A 24,360-nucleotide genomic window follows, 5' to 3' on the forward strand; every position below is an offset into this window, starting at 1 on the left:
ACAAACAAACATTTACAGGTAGTTCTTTTCCTTTTTAGTTTGAGTACCAGAAAAGTCACAAGACAAGTCTGACTAAACATCATTTTGGGATGTTTTTGTTCAGCTTGCGTGACTTGTTGATCACCTTGTGACCGACCAGATGTATCTCACACCCTGCAGGTCATGACCTTCAGGTTTTGAAGAAACCTCTAAGACGCCTTTCCAATTCCAGATTGATTATTTGATGAAACAGGAAACATATGAGGCAATGAAAATATGACTCAGGTGTTAAAGGAAGTTTGATTTCTGGCTGTCGAGCGAACTGAGAAGTTTCTCTCTTCCTGGTGCCAGTGACGCTCAGACAGGAAGTGCTTGTGTGCCCTCACACACACACTGTTTCACACACACTCACACCTGCACACTCACACCAAATACTTTACCATCCTCACACTCTCTCACACACACACACACACACACACACACGCGACAGTTTAACCTGGCGACAGAGCTGCCACAGTCTTTGTCTGCTGAAGTTTTTTTTTCTTCTTCTTCTTTTCTGCCAAGCTTCCCGACTTCCGGCCTCCACAACAGCGGCATCGTCTACAGTATGTTCACAATAACTTACTGTATTGCCACGGACTTAAATAAATACGTTCTGCTGCCGTTGGCCAGGGAAGCCGGCTTGAAGAGCCCCTCCGCTCTCCGTCTTTCCTGAGTGGTCGATCGCTGCCGTCAACGGCCGCCGCTGGTCAGTCGATGCGGTTTCCGCAGATGGTGAAGCGGTCGATCTCCAGCAGGTCTTTGTTGGGAGTCCTGTGCTTCAGTTCGGAGGCTGCTTGCGGCTCGCCCTCCTCCTCTTGGGCGAGCGACGGAGCAGCGGGTTGCTCAGGTGACGGAGTTGAGGGACGGCTGGCTGGAGCAGCGGGAGAGGGATCGGAGGGCGGGGGAGGAAACGAGTCGGTCCTAGGAGTCGGCTGGGTGGTCACCGAGGAAGAGGAGGAGGAGGAGGAGGAAGAGGAGGAGGAGGAGGGTGGTGGGCTGGAGGCTGTGACAGGGTTCGGCTCCGTCTTGGATTCATCTGTAAAGAATATTGGGCAAATATTTAATTGAATGATGAAATTAAAAGAAAAAAAACATTATACTATGATTTTTTTCGACATACTATAATATGACTTTAAATACATTTCATGACATACTATAATGTGATTTATTTCAACATACTATGACTATTTTTATTTTATTTTTTACATACTATAGTATGGCTTTTATTCAAATAAATATGACACTGTAGTATGGCTTTAAATGCATTTCATGACATTATAAATGTGATTTTGACATACTATATAGTAGGACTTTAAAAAAATAAATATGACATACTATAATACAACTTTTAGACTTAGCATACTATGACTATCCATTTAATGTCATACTCTAATACGGCTTTTTCTGACATGCATTCAAAAAGCACATTTCAAAATGTCAAACTCTTCCTTCAACATATTTAACTGATGCTTTTACTTAAAAGCAATATATGAAACATGAGACTCTAGCCGAGCAAAGAGGAGGACATAGTCCATAAAAAGGACGTGTCTGTGAGCCACGCAGATGCCGAAAACAAGAAATGGAGGCTTTTGTAAACCAACATAAGAAGTGAAAGGGTGAAACGGAACAGATGAACACACAACCACCTGACTGCTCAGTTTCAAAGCAGCACAGAGAGCGAGAATAAAGAAACACAGCCAGAGAAGAAAGCGGAACGTGGAACATGAAGAAGCCCAGTTGCTTCTCTTCAGAATTCCACTTGATTGCATTAAGAGAAAACACTGCAACGCCTTTTCAACTTTGAGCACAAAGAGCGAATTAAACAGAATAATTCATCATGTTACAGAGACTTGAGCAAAGCTCTGGATATCAACAAGGCCGTCCTCAAGAGACGACCAGCCTCGCTGTGGGCTACTCGGCTTCAGCAAACCTCCAATTCTGACTGCAGACAGAGGGGAACAGACGCTTTACAGAGCGGGAATACTGCAGCCACTGAACATACAGAGGGCTTGAGTTTCATACATGATGGAGGCTATGAAAACAGACATAGGCCAAATTAATGTGGTTTTAGTGTTGCGCAACCCTTTGTTTCTCCCTGAATAATTAAATACGATTAATTTGTCTTTCGACGCGACTCGGTCAAGAGATACTACAGACTACATTAGATTAGATTTTCCTTCATTAGTCCCACAGTGGGGAAGTTTCAGGATTACAGCAAACAAGAGACATAGTAAAAAAAAAAAATCAAAAGAAGTAATATAAATAATAAACGGTAGAAAACAGTAAAAATCTATAATACTGAATCCACACACACACACTAAAATATACCTATTATTATGAACAGTGTATTAATATTAATATTGCACAGGTTGAAGTGTCATTTGTGGTCTACTGCAAGCTCAGTTGGTTGTGCAGCCTGACAGCAGCAGGAAGGAAGGACTTCTCCTTCACATGAATCATGTTGGACCTCGGACAATTATTATATAGCGTCTTTCAAAACTATTACAGGTACTGAGTAAGAAGCAACGTCCCGGTTCCCTCTAACGACAACATTGTTCCTCTGTTGCTCCACCGTTTTAACGACATCACAAGTGTTTTTGGTCCCTTCTGCTCTACGGAGAGTTTCAGTACCTCTCAGCTCGTCGTTTTCACATCTGCAACTTTTAACGGTTGTGTTCAGTCGCAGCTCAAAGCCCCGATAAACCCACTGAAGGAAACCCGTCGAGCGCGAAGAGACAGAGAGACGAGACGAGAGAGCGACTAGCTGGTGAACGTAGAAAGCATCTAGCAGCAAATGAGCCAGAAGACATATTGCTGGAAGTGCAAATTGGTAACCGTTCACCATATCAATAGCTCGTGACCAAGTGACACAAATAAATCAATTAAGGAAAGCTCTTTTTTGATTAGATTTTATTTTTTATTATGTTTGTTATTTAGTTCCAGATTCCTTTATTTGTACCTAGGGGAATTGGACTTGGACATAAAGGCTGCTACATAAAGATAAAACACAAGTTTTTTTTTCTTAATTACAGCCTTTTCTGTCTGGCTTGTATCATTTACACGTGTAAATAAACTGTTTGGAGTCCCGAAGGGTGCACATTACAAAAAAAGATTTAAAAAAGGGAAACGTTATTCAAGTCACAAACTGCAGGAAAGAGCAGCTCTCCACGGCCGCTCTGAAAGATACAAATGCGAGCTTTAATAAAAGCTAACCACCATATGGGGCTTGAAATGGCTGATGTGAAATCGCTCATTACCCATCTCTGCCCTCTGGACAAAAACATGCAGTATAGACAGATGGCACATCTAATGTTACGTGAATCCAGATCATTGTAAAGGCAACGACATGGAGACGAACAGAATTGCGCAGTGAATCCACTGGAGCAGCAGGTGAAGCTGGGGGCACAGACCCAAGTAGCTTCATGTTAGTGCAGCGAGTATCAGTGCTGTGAGGTAGCTGGTTCAAATCCCAGGAGCCAAATGTGTGGGAAGCAGAAGGAGACTCGCATTAATTTCTGCTCTCTCTTATATATATATATGTCGGAGCTTGCTGCCTTAAGTCCTGTAGCTGCGGCTGCTTTTGTGAGAAGCCACATTCATTTGAGACACAAGTGCTGCTGGGAGCTTTGATGTTTCACATGACATGATGCACCATCAGGATCTTTGTCATTTTAAAGCTCCTGGCTCAGAGCCGCAGGCGGGTCTGTGGCACACGAGAGAAAAGATCTGCGGGGATTCGACGGCGGATGACAGGGAGATACTGCCACTTCCAAAATCTGTGTCTGTGTGTGTGTGTGTGTGTGTGTGTGTGTCTGCGGTTTAACAGTTCGTCAAGATATTTGTGTGAATGTTAATGAGGAGATTCATATGTAAATATCTGAATGTTGGAATTTGGTTTTAGTTTATTTGTTGATGTCTGACACATAGAACGACTTCCTGCACACTACGTCTAAAGTACAACTACGACGACTAACTATTACTTTCATTATTGATGAAAATGCGTGTTTTTTTCTTGATAATCTTTTGGTCTTTGAATAGTCCGAAAATTGTTAAAAATGAGCAATCTCTTAAAGCTTAAAATGTGACATGTTGTCTTGACCAATAGTCCAACAGCCATTGATATTCACTTCACTGCCGCAAATAGAAAGACAGAGAAGAGCTGCAAATCCTCACAAGTGAGAACCTGGAACGAGGTCACTTTTTGCATTTGTGCTGGAAAAATTGTCAACGTAGTTGCTGATTAACTCTCGCTGTCAATTGAATCATTGATTGATCTGGATCTTCTATCAGAGGGGCTCGATCTTCCACAAGGTGCCACTATACACCGACTACTTTCCTTACAAAGAAGTCACTTATCTTATGAATAAAGTCGAACTGTATACAAAATAACAATCTCAAGAACCAGACAAATAAAACTCATTGGCCTGATGGAAGTCAAACTTCTAAATGTCAAAGGCCAGACTTGCTACATCACCATAATCTAATGTCCCAAAACTGATAAAAAACAGAACAACAAACAAGAAGATCAGAAACTAGACTAATCGATCAGTCAAAAGAAGTCTAATATGTTTATGAATTGAATATCTTCTGTTTTTTGACAATTAATAAGTTAATAAGAATATCATGCATATCAGCTATTTTCTGACATTATAGACACAATATGTGGCAGATCAATATTGCACATGTTCTTTAGTTGCAGCCATACACACACACACACACACACACACACACACACACACACACACACACACACACAACTCCATGACATTACACTGTACTTCAAACAAAAAGAACAAAAGTATACGGACGGTTAACCATTAGTAAGACTCATAAAGAGAATAACTTGAATTAGTCTTTTGAATCAAAGTCCACATCTAACAAGTTATATCCTGATAGTCGGGTGGACTTATCCACGACTAAAAGGTCACAAGTTTAATTTCATTTTCGCGACATTGGCTGCCGGAAGCTGGACACTGAGCTCCTTCCTACCTGCTGACACATCCGTCTGTCAGCTAAATGCCTAAACATGTCCATATGAACATAATTCAATTTTATTTGTTTTTAAAGATCATTGGAAGACAATGTTTTACCAGACGTTGCACGTCAAAGTGTAGAGAGACAGGAAAGAGAGCAGCATCCACGTTATTCATGAGAAATTAAATCCCTGGACGCCTCATTTACAAGATATCTATTCCTGAGAAGCACCAGGATGCTCTCAGGTATTTTCACATCTCCAAAATAGGATGTAACTTCCCAAATCTGTACAACATTTCAAGTCGATGTTCTTTGATCAAAAAGCTTTTGTGTAATTCAAAATAATTCCACTTGATATATGTCCTGTCATTGCCTGTACAGCGGCTGCAAAAACTGAAATACTTTTTTAGCATGTATACGCTGCATTTTCTGCACTTGGATCCAAAATCAAAGCGTCGTGTTCACGCTGCATAATGACCTCCACTGAGGGCTCCTAAAGGCTTTCTGAATTCTTCATGCTGAAAATATGAGTGCACAATAAAATCTCAATGTGCCAGCATTTATTTTGGGGATATTGGATAAAACATTTGTGTATTCAAAATAGACAGCTTGAGGTCTTGTGTTCACAGCTAGACAAGGAAAGGAATTTATTTAATTAGGTAATTATTTAGTTTATCGTCTTGTAAAAAGGCTTTTCATTAGACTACTGATTAGAACAAAGAAGTATTATATATTTATGTACATAAACGTACATCATTTAGGAGTTATTCTGGTTTTCTTCGGTTGCAGGAAATAATTAGTGAGAGGGACTCAAGCCGAGATGTTTGAATAAGTATGTAAACCCCCTTTAACTGGGTCAACCTGTGTTCCTCTTTTCCAATAAACCTCCAATTATGAGCATGTTGACAATGTTTTGGGCCATTTGCAGCAAAGCAAACAAGTTGCGAACACAACATTGACATATGACCAATAAAGTTGCACCATTATCATTTATTTATACTCATGTTTGTGTCCACCTCAGAATGTAAGTCTAATATTCGCTCTCTTTTAGCTCTGTTTTTGGTCTCCACCGGGATAATATGTCACTTTAGCTGCTTAATGCTGCGCTATCTTCTCCTGCTGGTCGCTAACTGTGTCTGTCAGCTGTGCGGCGACAGTGTAAAGTGAGCTCTTTTTTCTTCAAATTTGTGATGTCATCAAGTCTGGATCAGCTCCATAGAAAAAGAATTGGGTAAAATATATTATTGATGACACTTGGTGCTCTTAGGGGAAAGTTCTGAGTATACAGTTACTTCTTAGAACGAAAGTCTTTTGGGTAAAAAGAAAGACAAAAACAAACATTCTGTGGGTCCGGAGCAGCTCCACACTTTATAGTTGATGACGTCACGAGTTTGAGATTTACTGCTCGGGTTTCTTGCGTTTAGAGAGAAAATACCTCATGTTCACAAATATTGATTTAACTTTCCTCGGCCATGGAAATAAGATACATGACTTCTGTATTTAGGCGACGTTCCCCTTTAAGTGTTATTTAATTTGACGTCTTCAAGATCATCATTAAAGTGGCCTGTGGTTTACCTGAAGGCGTGGAGCACCTGGCCTGGTCAGCTCTGCTGGGGGTTTTCCCAGACGAGGACGGAGCGGCGGTGGGCGTCTCAAACAGTTTGTCCTCCATGTTGGCTCTCTTCACGTAAACGCACGACTTCCCCAGCAGCACGATGCTGTTCAACACTTTAAGTGTCACCAGCCTACAGATGGAGAAGTATTTAGTAGATCAAACACACATTCAATGACTTAAAAAACTCTTTTATTTTCTTAAAAAAAAAAAACTCCTTAAACATGAAAAAGCATTTCCAGCTCTGCACCTTCATTTCTATTTGGGAAATAACAATAATCACAGATAAGATTTCCCGTTTTCATCATCTTCTATTGCTTCTGACATCTAATATATTAAACTAATATTGAAGCAATTTGAGCTTTTTTTTTGCCAGTTTGGTTGATGGATTCAACACCAAGATGTAAATGTTGGTATATTTCATGCAAATAAATATACAAATAATGAGGATAATCCCTTTCGTCATAACTTAACAGCCCATTCCATCTTCCTTGCTGTTATTAAAGCCGAGATATAGCTGAGCTATGACAGCTATAATGAATCTCTTCTCTCACTGACGCCAGGATGTTGATGTGGACCGATCCTTCTTGGTTTCTGTGCTTCGCCATGAGGCCCGACCTCTTGACACCGTGACATAAGAGAGACGGACACATTTGGGTCTGTGGACCACCGCTCGCTGTGACAGGGCGTTTCGGACTGAGAGCGTGTCAGCGCGGCTGAGTCTTTGCCAAGGCACGGCGGTCTGTTAGAGCCAGAGTTATTTTTAAACCAGGGGGTGGGGAAGGCCAGAGATGGCACTCGAGATGACAACGTTGTATTCTTCACCCCGAGGGAAACTCTTCGATGGTGCGAGCCCGATGGGATCCGGCAAATGAGAGTGAGCGGGGCAATCGGCAGCTCGGCACAGGGAACGTGAGGCCACAGTGTTGATACTTATGTAACTGTGTGTGTGTGTGTGTGTGTGTGTCTGTGTGTGTGTGTGTCTCTGACTCTCAGTGTGTGTGTATTGCAGTGCCTGCATGTGTTAGTGTGACTCTGCAAGCATGTCTGTATACAGCACTTGGCAGTCTGTGTGCACATTTAACACACGTTAGTCAAACAAAACATCTAAATATTTATGATATATGACTAAAGGATTCAAGTGTTGGGATAAAAAAAAAAAATGGAAGTTTGACCTCAATCTCAATGGTTTAAGCCTGAACTTAAAAAAAGAAGAAGACGGGGATAACAGAATATCCTATCACCAGAGCAATGTGCATGAATAAACTAAAATAATTTTCAGCCTTTAAATCTCCTCTTGAGCTACATTTTTACAGTCAGACGGCAAATAAAAAATGCAAAGTTCAGTGTAACAACAATGGGAATACAAGGCTTAAAAGCTCCCTTCAATTTTGGATATTAGGTGGGACGAACCGCAAAAAAAAGGTGTCATAACTAAAGTTGAATTTGAAGGAATAACTCATATAGACTTACCCAAGATAACAGAGGAACACACACGTGTAGGATAGGGCTCCCTGCACCTTCACCGAACTCATTACCACTCGGATAAGCTGTCAAGACAATAAATAAATGGACGTTCAACAAAATAAAAATGGCAGCTGGTCCAAGTTTCTGTGCCGATGACGAGCTCTCTTCTGGTATTCAGTGTCCGAATAGCAACCGAGAGCAGCCTCTCTTACCAGGACAGCCAACGGCAGCGGGATGAAGCCCATCCTCCGGGCCACTGAGTCACTGTAGTCGGTACAAGCCTACACGTGACGGACGAGCACACGTCACGGCATTGATTAGCTGCGTCGGCTCAGTGCTGTTCATGCAAGTATAAAAGAGACAGTTTGCTTACGTTCTTCTGTCGACTGCTGACGAGCTCAAACGCCAAACTGGCTCTGTATTCACTGTACACCTGGAGACAAGGCCAAAAAATGGAGCGTGTACGTCTTAATTGAGGGAACAGACCACACACAGTACTGTATTGTAGAAGTATCAAGTGTAACAAGCTGTTTTGCTGGTGAATGTGTCTATTTTAGAACTAATGAACTTCAGGTGTGGTCCTTACATCCGCGGTGATGTCGTTGAACTTGGTGATGAACGCGTGTTTGATGACGTCAACGGCAACTTCGGAGGTGACGACCATGAAGACGTCAGGGAACAGCACCCACAGGTGGTCTGAGGAAGGAAGAGTGTCACATGAAACTGTCGGTTATATGGAAATCATTATTTGATCTAATTTAAGAAAGAGGAAACAGCAAACCGTCACTGGATGTTGTCTACATTCTCACTACAGAAGTAAACCAGTTTACTTTGTTGTCCACTTATGTTAGTTGACATATTCTAATCTAAGATTCAATATTGAGACACTTAAATTGCAATATTCAGGTTTTGCCAGTATTTAGAAACATTTTAAATCTGTATTAATATAATATAACACCTAGAGACAGTGGAACAAGCAGAAGAAAACAACAACACTGACAAATGATTAGTTTATAAAGTTGCAACATGTTAGCAAACAGTTAAGGCATCCAGCACACAAAGCAACACTAGCATTAATTTAGAGTCGAATACATTGATTTGTGCAGCTTTAAAGCAACAATCTCAAAGATTTTTTATTTCAAAAACTAATTCTGTTACGTCACTATTGCAGGTAAGTGATATAATTACTCACACAATTCAATGCATGAGTTTGCAAATGCTACAAACATACATTTCTTTAACTCACAATCCCTATGCAGTCTGCACAATGTACGGCTGATGGCAGCACAAACCATTTAGATTAGAACTAATATTTAACTTTAAATTGCCAAACTATTTCTTAAATACATAATGAGCAAAACGGATTTGGCTCTTATTTTTCTCAAAAGTGTTTACAAGTAATTAGCAGGTGCTCTGCTTCTGCATAATGAGAACAAAGAAGTGCTGGCGTCACTAATGCGCCGCGGAAGATAAGTAAATTACTGGCGACTTGTGATTCGTATGCCTCTTTAGCAACAGAGGGCTGTAGCTCTGCCAGGATTAGCACGTCCGTGTTATGATGCCAGCCGACAGGCCACGTCTGTCATCTTCTGTGTGTTCTGGCTTTGAGACTGACAGAAGGAGCCGAGTGTTTTCAGACGGCTGTCACGCAGAAACACCCGGCTCTCATCCGTCACTCCCCCTCTCTCTGTGTCTCTTAACCACGGCTCGTTGGGAGAGCGAGAGAGAAAAAAAAAAATCCCCACGGTGCTGCAGCGGGTCAGACGAAACTAAAAACAGCTGCTCGGCTTATTTTTCTGAATTTTTACCGTGACATGCACTGACCACAGTAACCATAACTTTTAAAGATTTCACAGGTTGAAATAGACAAACTATGGGGAACAAACCTGCCACTTTTAAATCAGAATCAGAACCATTTATTACCACGTATGTTTTCACAAACAAGGAATTTGTCATGGCGGTTGGTGCACAGATAAACATATAACAGTTCTTTAAACAAATTAAATGTAAGTGTAATGTGAAAGTGACAAGTGCATTTAACATTAAAATGCACTACAATATAAAAATAAATCTATTAAAGTGCAGTTTGAGGAAAACAAGGATGATTACCTGGGTTCCATGCGAACTGCTCCATGTTCCTGAGACAAACGATGAGCAGGAGAACGTAGCTGGTGAACCGTTCCTTGATATCTGCAGGATGAAATTAACACATTTGTGATTACAAATTGCCGAACTTTTGGCATCCTCGTGAGAAGAGGTGTGACTTTTTTGTATTTTTATAAATGAGACCTGACTGCTAATAATTAAGTCACTGTTAGATAGGTTACAGCAGCACATCACAGTCACAAGGCCTTTAGTCTCATCACAGCATTGCGTGCTTTAAACATCCATCTACTATAATTTAGAGACGGAGATGTAAACGTTTTGCACGCCATCATCTCTGCTAGTTGGGACCACGCTCAACTGCATGAACAGGAAATGAGTGTGTGATGCGGGTAAACAGCGAGAGGGAAATGGCAGCTGATTAACGCCTATTGTCTTCTGCTGTCATTACAATACAAAAGTGACTGAGATAAAAAAAAAGACCCACTGCCTCTGGGAATAAACAGGGAAATGCAGAACCCATTTAAGATCTCTGACCATTAAACCAAGATGGATGGATTCATAAAAAGCTTGCATGTTAAAAAAGGAGAAATTAACTGTTTTACTTGAAGTTGTTCCTTATTTTAAATGTTTTTCTGTTCCACTTTGATGCTTACTAAAATGCATCGTTCATGTTGAATACATGTCAGTCTTTCATCAGCCAAAAGAAACTGAGAAGCAAATGCTTCATCTGCATCTGGGGGTCAAACACGCGTCCCGAGAGCCAGAACCAAAAGGCCCGCTGTGTGAAATTTGAAGATAAGTCATTATTTTTTATATTTTTCAATAAAATTAACTGCTTTTTCTATCTGTCCACTGGGGGTCGTATTGACCTCATAAGAGTAGCAGGCCCTATGCTGGATACACTATTACTGATCATTAACTGTTAACCTTTTCAGAATGTTCTTTCACTTCTGATGAATTACAATGAGATATTTTGAACAGGGAGATCATAGATTATACAGAATACTTTCTTTTAGTCTCTATGCATATTTAGTTTTGCAAGAGTAAATTCTACGTGGACTGAAAAAAAAAATACAGATGTTTTTCAATAAAGCAGAATATTTGTTTTGGGTTCAACAGTTAAAATGTGTAATTTCTGACATTGAATATCTTACCGCTGTTCGACATTTGAAATAAATTGTTCTTCTCAAATTTCTTGAACACACTTCCTTTAATCTCCACAAACTGATGGAGACAACAGAAGAACAAAAAGGAAGAAACGCAGTCAGCAGCATTCGTGATCCAGAAAAACCAAACGAGCCATCATGTTGCAGCTGTAACATTAATGTTTTGTCACCACAAGCCAAGTTGATTCTTTCTGGGAAAAACATCTGCATGCAAATTATTTAAGTTAAATGTGTGCTTATATATTGTTTGTGCAAGAGTGCAGCTGCTTAAACAATCTCATCAGGCAGATTGTCGTGGGCTATATTATCTTATCTGCTAGTGTATGATTATATATATATATATATATATATATATATATATATATATATATATATGTGTGTGTGTGTGTGTAAGCACTTACGTTGTTGGACATCATGATGGTGAGCAGAGACTTATTGTGTGAGTTGAAGGCGACGTTGAGGGTGGAGGCTTGGACCATGATGAGGATGGCATGGAGGACTGAGGAAAAGCCACTCAGGAAAACAACTGATTTAAAAAGCATCTCAGCAGCGAATACCACTTCTTTAAAAATGTATAAAAGGTTACGCATCGTAATAGTCAGACAGAACACCTTCCAATGGAGCTAAAACATAACGCGATCTCTTTACCTTTTGCTACATTTTGGGAGGAAAAAAATATTTCTATTGCGTCACAGACAGGACATATGATCTAAATAATAAAATGAATAAATCATAAGACCCCCGCTGCATAAATAAAGGATACATAATTAAATAAAAAAAGCAAAATTGTGTGAGTTTGTTCTTTCTTCCATTATAATTCCTATATATTTTTATTCAGGCTTTATTTTTTACTCCTCCCTCATAATAATAACGTGCCAGACAACTTTTCCAGGTCAATTGCATGATATTCACAATCATCCGAATAATGGGAATTTCACCTATTGTGAGCATTTGTTTTTAAATCTCGAGCCGCAATAAAATCCCATATGGTCCCATCCCTACTAGTATTAGTTAAATACTCAGAATGTACAGAACAAGTCATTTATCCATATTAATCAATATCGAAAGATTAATCAAACATCAAATGCTCAAGAAAAATAAATATACAAATACACTATAATGCACTGAACCAAGCTGGTTCAGGTCCCTTTGACCCAAAATATGAATTAATGTCTGTCTTTTAGTTCTTGTCTGTCTCATTGAAAAAAAATTCTGGTGTCTGTCGGCCAAGTGAGGCAGCACTTAACGCGTCATTTATCTTTTTCAAATACAAATAAATAATTAGTTACGGGTGTTTCATGACAGTCGTCTGTAGCAGAGGAAAGAGACGGCCAATATCAAATCACACAATTCATGTAGATCTGAACAAGAAGGATACAGACGTAGAAGACGGCCATGAAGAAGTGAGGGATGACTCCTATGCTGTCTCTTTTCCGTTCTTTGGGCTCCGTGGCCGTCCAGTAGAGAGCGTCCAGGATGTCTTGACCGAAGGAGGAGAAGAGGCGGTCAGCCACCTGAAAGAGGAACGACGGATACGATCAAAACTTAATAAGAACCGCATGTATGTCAACAGAAGATTGGTTCATTTCCTCTCATCCACATGAGTGCATCTTGTTATTATTCCTTTTGGGTATTTGTTTTGTTCTCTTTGAGATGATATCCAACTCTCTCCTTTACATTGAATGCGATAATCTGTTGACTGTCATATCAACCTCAGCTTCATCACAACACATATTACATTATGTCTAATAAAAGAGAGTTCCAATGACATTTAATGTGCAGCCTGACATGTATTGCATCGAGAACATTCTACTCATTCTGTGCGATTCCCAGGTTTTAAAATATATTTCCCAACATTGTAACTGTACTACGAGTGATCATGCTGTAACTTAAGGACAACATTTTAACCAATGCAGCTTTCTGGAGCAATGCACTAAAACCATCTGGCTCACTCTATGCAAGTAATGTGTGTGTCCCAGTGGCCAGAACTATGCACACTGCACGCACGAAAAAATATGGGAAAAATAAAACCTTGGTTTGAATTCAGTTTTCTTTTTTCAGACATTTGGTGGTAAAGGTAAAGAAAAAGTGAGGTACCTCCAACATGTTGTAGATGATGTAGAGTTTGATGACGGACTGTCCTCTGATCAGGTGGTACATCATGGAGTAATCGACATAATGCATCATGGAGAAGCACAGCACCATGATCAGACCCTTCAGCACGTCGCACACCTGCGCTGGCTGCAGCAGCCGAGACCCGCTGACCACACACACACAAACACAGGGATCAACTTATGGCATCTGTATTGAATATGGAAACACATTTCACCAACGTTTCAGAGCATCCTCACGTACTTCAACACACTTGCATGCTCATAGTGCAGTTTATTAATATACGCAAGTAGTGCATTTGCACAACATGTGCACACAATAACTATCGGGTCATTATATTACAATATAATGTGTTTGTATGCAGATGTAACGTATTTGTGTGGACAAACACAAACACACATTTTTTCCATGACTGCAACACTACTGACTACTATCTATGGAGGCTCTGAACGATCTCTGCTATTCATAACATGCGGGAACACAGGTGATAAATAAAAAATAAACAACATAGAGGGGTAAATAATTCATTTCTGTTCAAAATGAGATATCCCACATAAAAAGGGAAAGGCTACAACTACTGATAACTGAAAAAACCCACAATATAAAATATTAAAGTTAGTATCTGCTTTATATGAAACCTTATCTCATTAATAACATTTATCTCCTCCATATGTTTTTGTTCTGTGCTTCTGGTCTTATAAAGATTCATTCTTTGTTGTTCTTATCTCCCAAACAGACAAAACATGATTTGTGTTTATCTCTATCTTACATATTTTACCAAAATTGATGTTGCTATTTTTTTCTTTTCATGGCTTTTATTGCCTTTATAAGATCAGCTGGAGAATGTCAGTAAAGGGGCAGATAGAGGGGATGACGAGCAGCAAAGGGCCGCCGGTCTGAATCAAACCGGAGCTGCTGCCAAGGACTCGGCTACAAGGTGCACGCTCTGTACTGGGCGAGCTAGAGGTCACCCTGGGGTGCAGCATCTTGGACAGAAATGTTTAAAGAGGTGTCGGGTGGACAAAATAAATGGAAGAAAACACACACAGGCTAAGCTGTCACACTGCAAGAACAGCAAAACATGTCTTATAATGGGAAATAACGTGTTCAGAAAATGTGCAGCTTTCATAATTAGTAGCAGTGGTTGGCAGCGGCAGCTTGAGAGCATGTTAAGAGGAGGGCTGACAAATCCATAGGACCGGCTATTTAGTATTTACTATGACAGGGGGAGAGAGAGAGAGAGAGAGAGAGAGAGAGAGAGAGAGAGAGAGAGAGAGAGAGAGAGAGAGAGAGAGAGAGAGCTTAACTCTAAGACATCCTGCATACTTAACATGTCAGCTGTGGGACTTGGACACACGACCACCACTGACTACAGCAAGAAGAAGCCGTTTCATCCACGCAGGCTTCATAAAGCAAAACTTCAATATTTACACACATTGTGGTTTGCTGATGTGAGGGTTAAAACACAATACAGCAGAAATACAGTGTTTTTGCTGTTGGTTGTGTGTTTTACCACGTTAACGTTTCTCTCAATGACAACCATCGCTCTTGATATCGCACAAGTTGAACCAATTCTCCATTAAATCACTATAAACCACACAGACTAATACTTATTACTTAAACTAATACAGACTAAATCACTGAAGCACAAGACATGGCAGGACAACGATGAGCTACTCTAACAGCCATCATTACCTTAATTAACTTTAGCGGCTGTTGATTGGTCTTGCATCACAACAACGGGGCTACTCCTCCTCACCTTGTTACACTTCTTTTTTAAAAGATGAGAGGAAAAGAAAATCATGTTTCGGATAGAAGCAGAAGGGGCCTAGAGGGCGTGGAGCTATTTTAGGAGCCGACTCCGAGCCGAGAGAATGACCCGAGTTTGGGAAAGATGTGGAGATGAGCTAAAACCGAGTGTCTTCTGAATCGTGTGCAGCTGTGGAGAGAACGGGATGAGGTGAACATCTGGGCCTTTTTGCACAAAAGCATAAAATAAAAGACAATTATTGCCTTCGTAACCAATGAACAGTCAGGGTTTAGTTTGAATACATTGAATTCATTCCCAGCTACACTGATGAGGTGAACTAACATAAAAGTACGTATTGTTTTCTCTCGTGTCTTCACATATGACAAAAGGATAAGATTCACATTAAATTGCACAAACTGATAACAGTAAGGCGTCTCTGTGATATTTTAAGATTTCTCATGGTTTGTTTTCTTGAAGCTACAGCTCCACCCAGTGGCCACATCTGTCGTTGTTCATGTAAAAAAAGAAGACATAAATCATCAATTTTTTTTTATTTAGTTTTTCTCCACATGGTATCAAGTTGTTTTTGTCCAGTGCTCAATGCAAAATAGTTTACAATTAATTAATATACGTTTAGTACTAAGTATACTGAGTGTGCTGTAGCAGAAGAGTGAGAAGTGTTGCGACATAGATAAAATATATGATAAAACAGGATCGCTGCGAAGCAAAATAAAAAAATTAATCAGATATAAAAGCTATTTGGAACAATTAGTAGGGCTGCAACATACAAGTATTTATATAAGTTAATCTATTGTTTCTATATTTAGTAAATAATTGTTTAATCTATAAAAATATATAAAATAAATGACTAAATCATGCCCAAATTCATGAGTCTAAGCCTTCAGTTTAAAAACAAAAAAGGTATTTAATTTACAAATCCCGTAAAACAGAAAAGCAGCAAACCCTCACATTTAAACGTTGGAACCAGTTAACCATTTAAACGGCGAATCAATCATCGGGAGTGTTGCTGGTTAATTTCCTGTCGATCTTCTAATGGAATAACAAATTACCAACATGACACCTCTCTCAAGAACACGTGTGCCGGTAAACAGCAGCTTTGTATTCAGCTGGTCAAAAAGGTGCTGATGCATCTTATCCGAAACATGCGCGACACACGCGGCTCCCCGGGGGGAAAAGAGGCTGGTAGTGCAGCCTGCAAAGCAGCCTTCACCATCTCTATTCCACAAGCAGCATCTCCATACAACACATGAATAGTATGTGTGTGTTTCAGTGCAGTCAGCTGTGTGTGCCGTTCATAGTGCATTAGACTAATAGGCATGAAGACTCTGCCCTAGAAAGATTTTTGAAACAAAACCTTGTTAGAGAAGCAAGCCTGCGACCTGCAGAGCAGCTGGGGGGGGGGGGGGGGGTCTATGCGGGGAAGGTGGACATGTTTTCCTCTTCCTTAACAACAACTGACTAGAAGACAAATGAGCCCCGAACTGCTCCAGTGGAGCTGTACCGTAAGCAGCCCTCCAGTTTTAAGCATGTGCAGCTGCTGTATTACTGACAAGCAACGTGGTGATGAGAATGGAACATGCACTCTCAGCAAACCGTTCCTGGATGAGCTCGAAAACAACCACAACAACAACAACAACAACAACAACAACAACCGTATGTGGAACCAACATGGCTGCTCTGGCTCGGAGGGAATGGAAACGTGATGCGAGGTGCCAAGCTGTGTATCGACAGACACGATGGAGATGAAGAGAGAGACGGGTGAATGGATGCGGAGGCCAGTTCAGGACAGCGATAACATTTATGAAGCCCGGCCCGGCTTGAGGGAGCGTACCTGCTTCTTCTGCAGTACGGGCATGTGCGTGCCCTGCAGGGGGGAGGGGGAGAATCAGACAGAGGGTGAGGCGAGCGGGAGGACAGGGAGTGTCCATCAGTGGGGGGCGTCTGAGGACGTTTACTGCACTGCTTTTCAGTGATAGAAGAAGTATTCAGATCGTATACTACAGCTTCAAAATATCCTGCATTCTAGTGAAGGTGCAACGGTTTCAGCATCAAAATAAACCTAAAAAAAATAGACTTAAAGTACCAAAAGAAAAGGTAGTCCTTGAAAGGCTTACTTCAGAACCATATACATCACATGACTGGATTATAAGAAGTGATGCATTAACGTGAGCATCACTTCAAAGATGCAGCTGGTCAAGGTGGAGCTAATTGTAATGACGTCACATACTGCTGGGTGTCTTTACCTCTAATGACACATCGTCATTTAAAAGTTGATGTATATTTTTTATGAATAATCTAGATCTCCAAAGTAACGAAAAAGCTGTCAAACTAATGTGATCGAGGAAAAAGGACAACATTTGCTTCCAAAATGTAGTGAATAAGAACGACGAAACCTCAAAATTGTACTTAAATACAGTATTTTGGTAAATGTACTTAGTTCAATATACGTGACATTAACATATCTATTCAGCGGAGGACGACTCATTTCCCAGATCTTTTGTACAAACCCCAATCAGTCACATGATCCCGGTGAGAGGCAGACCAGACCAGTAATTAGACTAATCTAGAGCGCTGATGTGAAATACATGAGTGACAGAAAAACCTTTGCCAGAATGTCTATAAGGCTATTTTTGCTTCATGTTGAAGAGTAAACAGCTGCTTTGGTCAAAGCTATAGTATATGTTGTTCCTGTTTAGAGGGAAATACACAAAGAAAAGTCATGAACTGGTGGCATATTACTGCGGCGGATCAGCAGTATTATGCGTTTGCGGTTAAAAGTAGCAACCGATGGTTAAACATGACCGTGTGGGAAGAGAGGAACAATGCAAACATTTCTCACAAAGCCTTTTTTTTTTTTGTTGCACGATTTGGCTAATATGTCCATTTAAAATAAAGAAATCAAAAAGGAAGACTGAAAATGTTCTGTTACTTTAATCCAAATCATGCAAATATACCAATGTATGTGTCCCTCCTTAAATATGTCCATCTACCTTTAAACGTATATATGGGTCTATAATTCAGCTCCGGTTATATGTATAGAAGTACCTCACAATTAATCATCATGAATGACATTTTATTAAACACTTTAATTAAATGGCAACAATAAATACTTTGACTTCCTCTCTCAAACTGAAACGGCATTTCGTAATTCTCGCCAATTACACTCAACGTTGAGCCACTCTGAACTCTGTTCGAGGCAAACAAGGTGAGATTCATCAGTTAAAAAAAGGAAAACTTTGTTGAATTTCAACTTAGTGACAGAGCGGAGCTCCAGGCACTGGCAACGTGGACGGATGCCCAAAACCGTGAAGACACAGAGCTGGTTGAACAACTTCTAAATTAGGTGAAAATAATAATAAAAGCCTTTCCCTACTTCCCAAACAGAGATGCAGCTGCAACTGGGACTCAGTTAATTAAAGTTGTATTTGTTTAAAAATTCTGTTTCAGGTTTTTTCGGAAAGTTAAAAGCAACCAAATTGAAACCACATTTATAACGTTGTGTCTTTTGCTATGCATGTATAATTGCTTGTCTTTCTTTGGTCATGATTACAGGGAGAAGAGTGTGTGTTGTGTGTTCAGGCTCTGACCTGAAGCCACAGCATGGCAGGGTGATGAGGCGGAGCACTGCCAGCAGCACCCTGAGGGGCAGCAGGGTGAAGACGTACAGGAAGGCGTCCACGCACAGGAAGAAGCCGAAGGTCATCAGCTGGAGAAGTCACACAGAAACAACTTCCAAGTCAAAACAACGGCAGTCAGCGGGAAAGACACCGTACAGCCTGCAGACACTTTTACTCATCACCTTTAAGTGGGAAAAACATGCAAGCGCATTACGTGGTTATCACTTCTCTTATTTTTTTGAGGATGTCACTTTCCATCAAAAGGAAAAAACGTATAAGCACCACATGTGACACTGAAATTGAAAATATTCGGCCTAAAGCAAAGGTGCAGCAGACACATACTGTACCTTCACAGCTCCCCACATACTAACAGTCATTGCCGTGTCATTTTAAAAAGAAGAAGTGACTTTAAAGCCGCTGAAGTCGTCTCACTCCTTCCTCTAACTGGAGAGAAACATGAAGGCACTCGGGTAAGTTTTGGCAAAAGCGTGTGCGAGAGTTTGACTCTCATTGGTGGCTTCTGTGACTTGTCAGGTTCGTGCGCTCGACACAGCAGCGTCACAGAAGTCCATAATGTTTACACACATTCCTCACTCGCCCCCGAAGGGGAAACCGAGCCGCTAAGAGCTCGGCTGGTCTGGGCTCACTTGTTCGGATGCATTTCTGCAGAGAGGTTCTACTCGCCTCCAGAAAACAATAAACAAAGACATAGACTGTCACTTCTGTGGTTTTAAAGGATAATTGTAGTTAATAACCTGGGTCAGTCTTGATTACATGTTAACCTGTGTTTTATTTATTTATTTTAATTGGTCATAAGCCTGCATCATCATAATGTATGTCACACATTTTATGTTTCAATACTGCTACCTGGTGGCTCATAAGAAGAGCAACACATAAAAAATTAGTGTCAGTGAGCCACTTGGCAAAATGAAATGTTTTTTATATCATGTTTGACATAAATCAGTCATTTGGACAAAATTGTAAAAAGAAAAAAGTGTTCTTGAGATTGAAACTAATGTACATGTTCACCACTGATAACATTTGTCCCAAATAATAATAATAATTCACTTTTGTCTTTATGTCAATAATAATGACCATCATATCGTTTAGCAGAGTCTAAACTGACGATCTAAAATTGCAAACTTAATCTAACCCACTGCTCATAAAAACAGGACATTTTAAAGATTGATGATTAACAGAAAGCAAGATGATTCTATCTTAATTTGTGAAGTTTTAACCACCAAATGTTTTGTGTTTTATATTCGATAACTGACAAATACACTTGATTGAGTTCAGCATTAGAGCAGAAAGTGTAGGAGAGTCGTAAGGTTTAGGTTTGTGACACAGCTGTGAGCTGTAAACTGAATGAAATGGGGCAGACAGATGGAGATAAACGAAGAGACAGAGGGCAGCATTGTAAATATACTCGTATTAAGAAGTACCTTCTCCAGCTCCTTGGGAATGCGCATGCATGTGTAAACTCTCTCTCTGCGCTCGGTGTACTTTGCCTCATTGTGTTCCAGGAAGTAGCCTCTGGTGAGCTCTGCGCTAATGAAGCGAGTCAACGACGGCTCTGGAACAACATCAGAGCGCCAGTGTTACCACAAGGTCATTGTCTGCAACAATCACAACCAGAGCCATCAGCACAACCAGAGCGGCAATGTTTACAGTGTCACACTTTCACAAAATGAAAGAGAAGGAAACTTCTCTGGACGGTGGGAAAAACTGGAGGTTGAACAATATTCTCAGCTCACTTGTTTTGATTCAATGCACCATGAATACAGCTTTACAATGGCTGAACATGCAAAGTAGACTTCTTTGTGATAGACAGTAGGTTCTGCATGAGTGAGAGAACCTGAGTGCAGTGACGGTGACTTTAAAACTAACGTACCTTGTAAAAGATTGCATATTTACAGAAAGAGTGGCATTTTATATATTCAGAGCAATTCAAACTGAAAAAGTGACTCAATTAATGCACTTGAAACTCTTAAAATGTGATAAATCTGGTTATAAACTAAGTTTATAAATGCAAAAAAATAAAATAGAGTAAAAAATGAACTTGTATTCATAGCAAACAGGCTGTTGTATTCAGTCTGGATTCACTGTGTTTTATTTCCACTTGACTTGAACCTGTGAAATTCTGTCAAACATGTCAAGCTTCCTACACTGAAGACAAAGATGAATTAATTGTCCCCTGAACTCTGCATGACCTCGCACTGTTTTGTTGTCTCAACAAACAATAGTTCAGCTGTTAAAGTCCAAGTGGCACGCGCAGCTGAAACATGTCAGACTTTAATGGAGGTCAAGCTAAAAATATCCCATATTTTAAAAAGATAAATTTAGCAAATACAGTTCAACGGTTACATAAACTAGGGCCCAAAAACATTACAGTGTATTTCGATTAAATTAGAAATGATCCTACAAATTTGCATCTTATCTCAGCTACAGTGTCTAGTATGTGTACTTTATACCGTCCAATATTTATTCAGTCGTGTTTACCGAACCTCAGATGAGCCCTTTACTTGATTAGATAAATTCACAATGTGCCGGGTCAAATGAGGATCTGTGTGCTAAACCAAAAGCTGTCATTGAGGACTTAAAGATCACCACTGCAAACTCTATTATCAAACTTTATTATTATTTATTTCTCTATGAACATGTTTTATTTACATTATAAGAATAGTCAGCAAGAAGCACATATCATGGGATAGATTTTGGTAAACTTGAATCTGTGATGCTGGAGGATTAATTGACAGCTACGGTGTCACTGCAGTAGGTCTGCCATGAATGATTATTTTCACTATCTGCCAATCACTTTCTGGATTAATTGATTAACCAACATGTCCATGAAATGATAGAACATAGTGAAACATTCTTGTTATAATATAGGTGGCTTAAATGTCTCGTTTAATCAGACATGCAATCTAAAGCAGAAGATATTTAGTTCACCATCATGCAGCACTTATAATAGTCACATTGGAGAAACCAGCGTTTGCTTTAAAAAAAATAACTGCAACAATTATACATTTATTATAAAAAATAAATAAAGTGTCGTTTAAGTTATGTCTATAAACTGATCCAATAATCAGATAACTGTTTCAGCACTAAATGCAACTATAAAATATGTCAACCCTCAGTGCATTTCTGGAGCAACATGTTTGCAGCGACTTTCCTCAGGTCACATAATCTGAGTGGTGACAGAATGTTGCGCAACACCCGAGAAGGATAATTCGTGGAAACCTTATAGTGAAAGCTGTGGGTTAAATACGAGTGTTTTACCAAACTAACATACTAGTCACTGCCCACTGAACTTAACGCATACATGCAAACTGACTTTAGTTATTACCACAGTAGCTAAACAGTGTTAGAGCTCCAGAAGTAGTTTTAAAGAATGACGTTATCGTGTCTGTTGCACGGTTGTTGTTGTGAGCAGGAGACAGCAAAAAAGCAGGAGACAAAAACTAAAACTCGTTGACAGCTCTCGACAGTTTTAACAACACAACGTTCATCCTCACGGTTTCATAACGTGTTAAAAGAAGACTATCGTCGGTATAATAAGACATTCATGCAGCCACTATAGTAGTAAAGCAGTCGGCAAGATAAAACAACTAAGGTACACGAGCTGTAACGTCAGCAGCGTCAGAAACGAGGGTTACCTGCTGGCTGCGCCCGTTGCTCCCTCCTGACAGCGCTAATATCGTAAAAGCCCAACGTTTCCGGCAGTTCCGGGGTCAGACCGATTTTACCAGACTTGTGCAAATCGTCCCACGGTCGTTTCTGTCTTTTCTTTAGCTCAATTTCAGCCTCTTTCTCCTCTGACAGCTCGGTCCCCGATAAGTCCGCCATCTTTACTTTGGCGGCGGCGTCGCGCTGTGCAACGTCACGGCATTGTGGGTAAAAAACAAACGGCGTCACGAGATAGATTCAACAGTTTATTATTATAATGTGTAGATTTTAATCAGTTATCATTATTATTATTTTATAAATTATCAAATATATCAACATGAACTGCAACGCCCTGATAATACGTATTGCTGAACATGGTATCTTATTTTGAAAATATGTGCTACTTGGAATTCCAAGTAGCACACATTTCCAGAATAAGATAACATGTATAAACCATTAACTACATCCCGAGCAGATAACAAAAAGATGACTTCACTTTTTGGGGGTTAAAACACATTTTCATAAAGCAACATTTACAGGCAAACAGTCATGGTATTCATAAAAGGAAACCTACATTGATGAGATTGATTTCACTATCAATACAAAGGCTGTGAAAATGACAAAGACATATATTTTGTAGGTACTCAATTTAAATTAAGTAAATAATTTTATGACAGGCAATTCTCCTTCAACCTAAACGTATTAGGAATATCTTCTGTACAACCTAGGGGGCAGGACAAGACACGTTCTTTATTTATTAGTTTATTTAAAAAAGAACAGAAAAAAAGATTAATTAGTTTAAAATTGGACACATTGGTATTACACAGATTGTTTTTTTGTTTAAATATTGACACAAATACCATTGCTCATGATAGTAATAATAATAATAATAATAATAATAATAATAATAATAATAATAATAGGAACATTATTGAAATGGTCCACATGTATAAATAAATGGCCGAACTCCAAGTCATGCAACACATGCCAGTATTTAAAATAAATAAATAATGAAACGGTCTTTGCAATGAAACTGAATTATACACAAAAGTAATAGGTTTTTTTTAATGTTTTTTTTTTTTGCAGCATGATGTCACAGAGAAAATATAGAATGATTCAATGTTGTTGCAGTACTTCCTATAATCCACTGGGTGTCGCCAAAGCTCCATCAAATTGTTCTGGATTTAAAGTCTACCCAACAACAGTCCAGGGGCTTGTTCCTATACAGATACTGAGTTATCTGCAGAACTTTGCAGAGTAGTTCATACATTTGTTCGTGTTTCAGGGTTTTCTTCGCTGAATTATTCAGCTAACTCAGGATAGCAGATGATGGATGAATACAGCTATGGTAGAACAAATCCAGATGATATTTTACAGAATATACCATCATCTTAAATGTTTTATTGTGTAATATCCTTGTAGACAAAAATAAACAACCTATTGATTTTGGGCTAATACCATTTTGTTATCCAATGCTGTTATTTAAACAGTTCCAGTGTGGAAACGTATGGGCAATAACTGCAACATATTTATATATTATATACTGAGGGCTGCTCGCATCAAAGAAAATAAAAGAATGTATGCCCAAATTCACCACTAGATATTATTTTGACATCTTCATCACATTCCAGGACTTATTTTAATATTTAGTGATTGCCTACAATTCCCAGAATGCTTTTTAATAACCTCCAACGAGCAAGGGAGAAGGTGCATGAACCTGTCGGGAAGCTTTTTAATCAAAAGCGAATTTTTGAGCATGTGGAAATGAAATGAAAGCAGTTAGTGAAGTTTGAGAACTGGAGCATGATGGACTGCATTCTATTCTTCTGAGCAATCTTTGGCTGTAAA

General features: G+C 39.6%; 1 protein-coding gene across 1 annotated transcript; it reads right to left on the reverse strand.

Annotated features, from left to right (window-relative positions):
• Nucleotides 1–249: 249 nt before the first annotated feature.
• tapt1a (transmembrane anterior posterior transformation 1a) lies at nucleotides 250–22,692 on the reverse strand (the record flags this gene model as incomplete). The annotated part of the gene is made up of 15 exons (XM_079228292.1): nucleotides 250–1,057; nucleotides 6,571–6,740; nucleotides 8,081–8,157; nucleotides 8,287–8,355; nucleotides 8,448–8,507; nucleotides 8,661–8,770; nucleotides 10,184–10,264; nucleotides 11,335–11,404; nucleotides 11,748–11,845; nucleotides 12,725–12,860; nucleotides 13,444–13,606; nucleotides 17,061–17,093; nucleotides 18,817–18,935; nucleotides 20,289–20,419; nucleotides 22,503–22,692. The coding sequence occupies 15 exons, from the start codon at nucleotides 22,690–22,692 to the stop codon at nucleotides 729–731; spliced, it is 1,836 nt and encodes a 611-aa protein (XP_079084418.1). The 3' UTR covers nucleotides 250–728.
• Nucleotides 22,693–24,360: the final 1,668 nt, after the last annotated feature.

Source organism: Taurulus bubalis, assembly GCF_910589615.1.
Source record: "Taurulus bubalis genome assembly, chromosome: 13".
NCBI lineage: Eukaryota > Metazoa > Chordata > Actinopteri > Perciformes > Cottidae > Taurulus > Taurulus bubalis.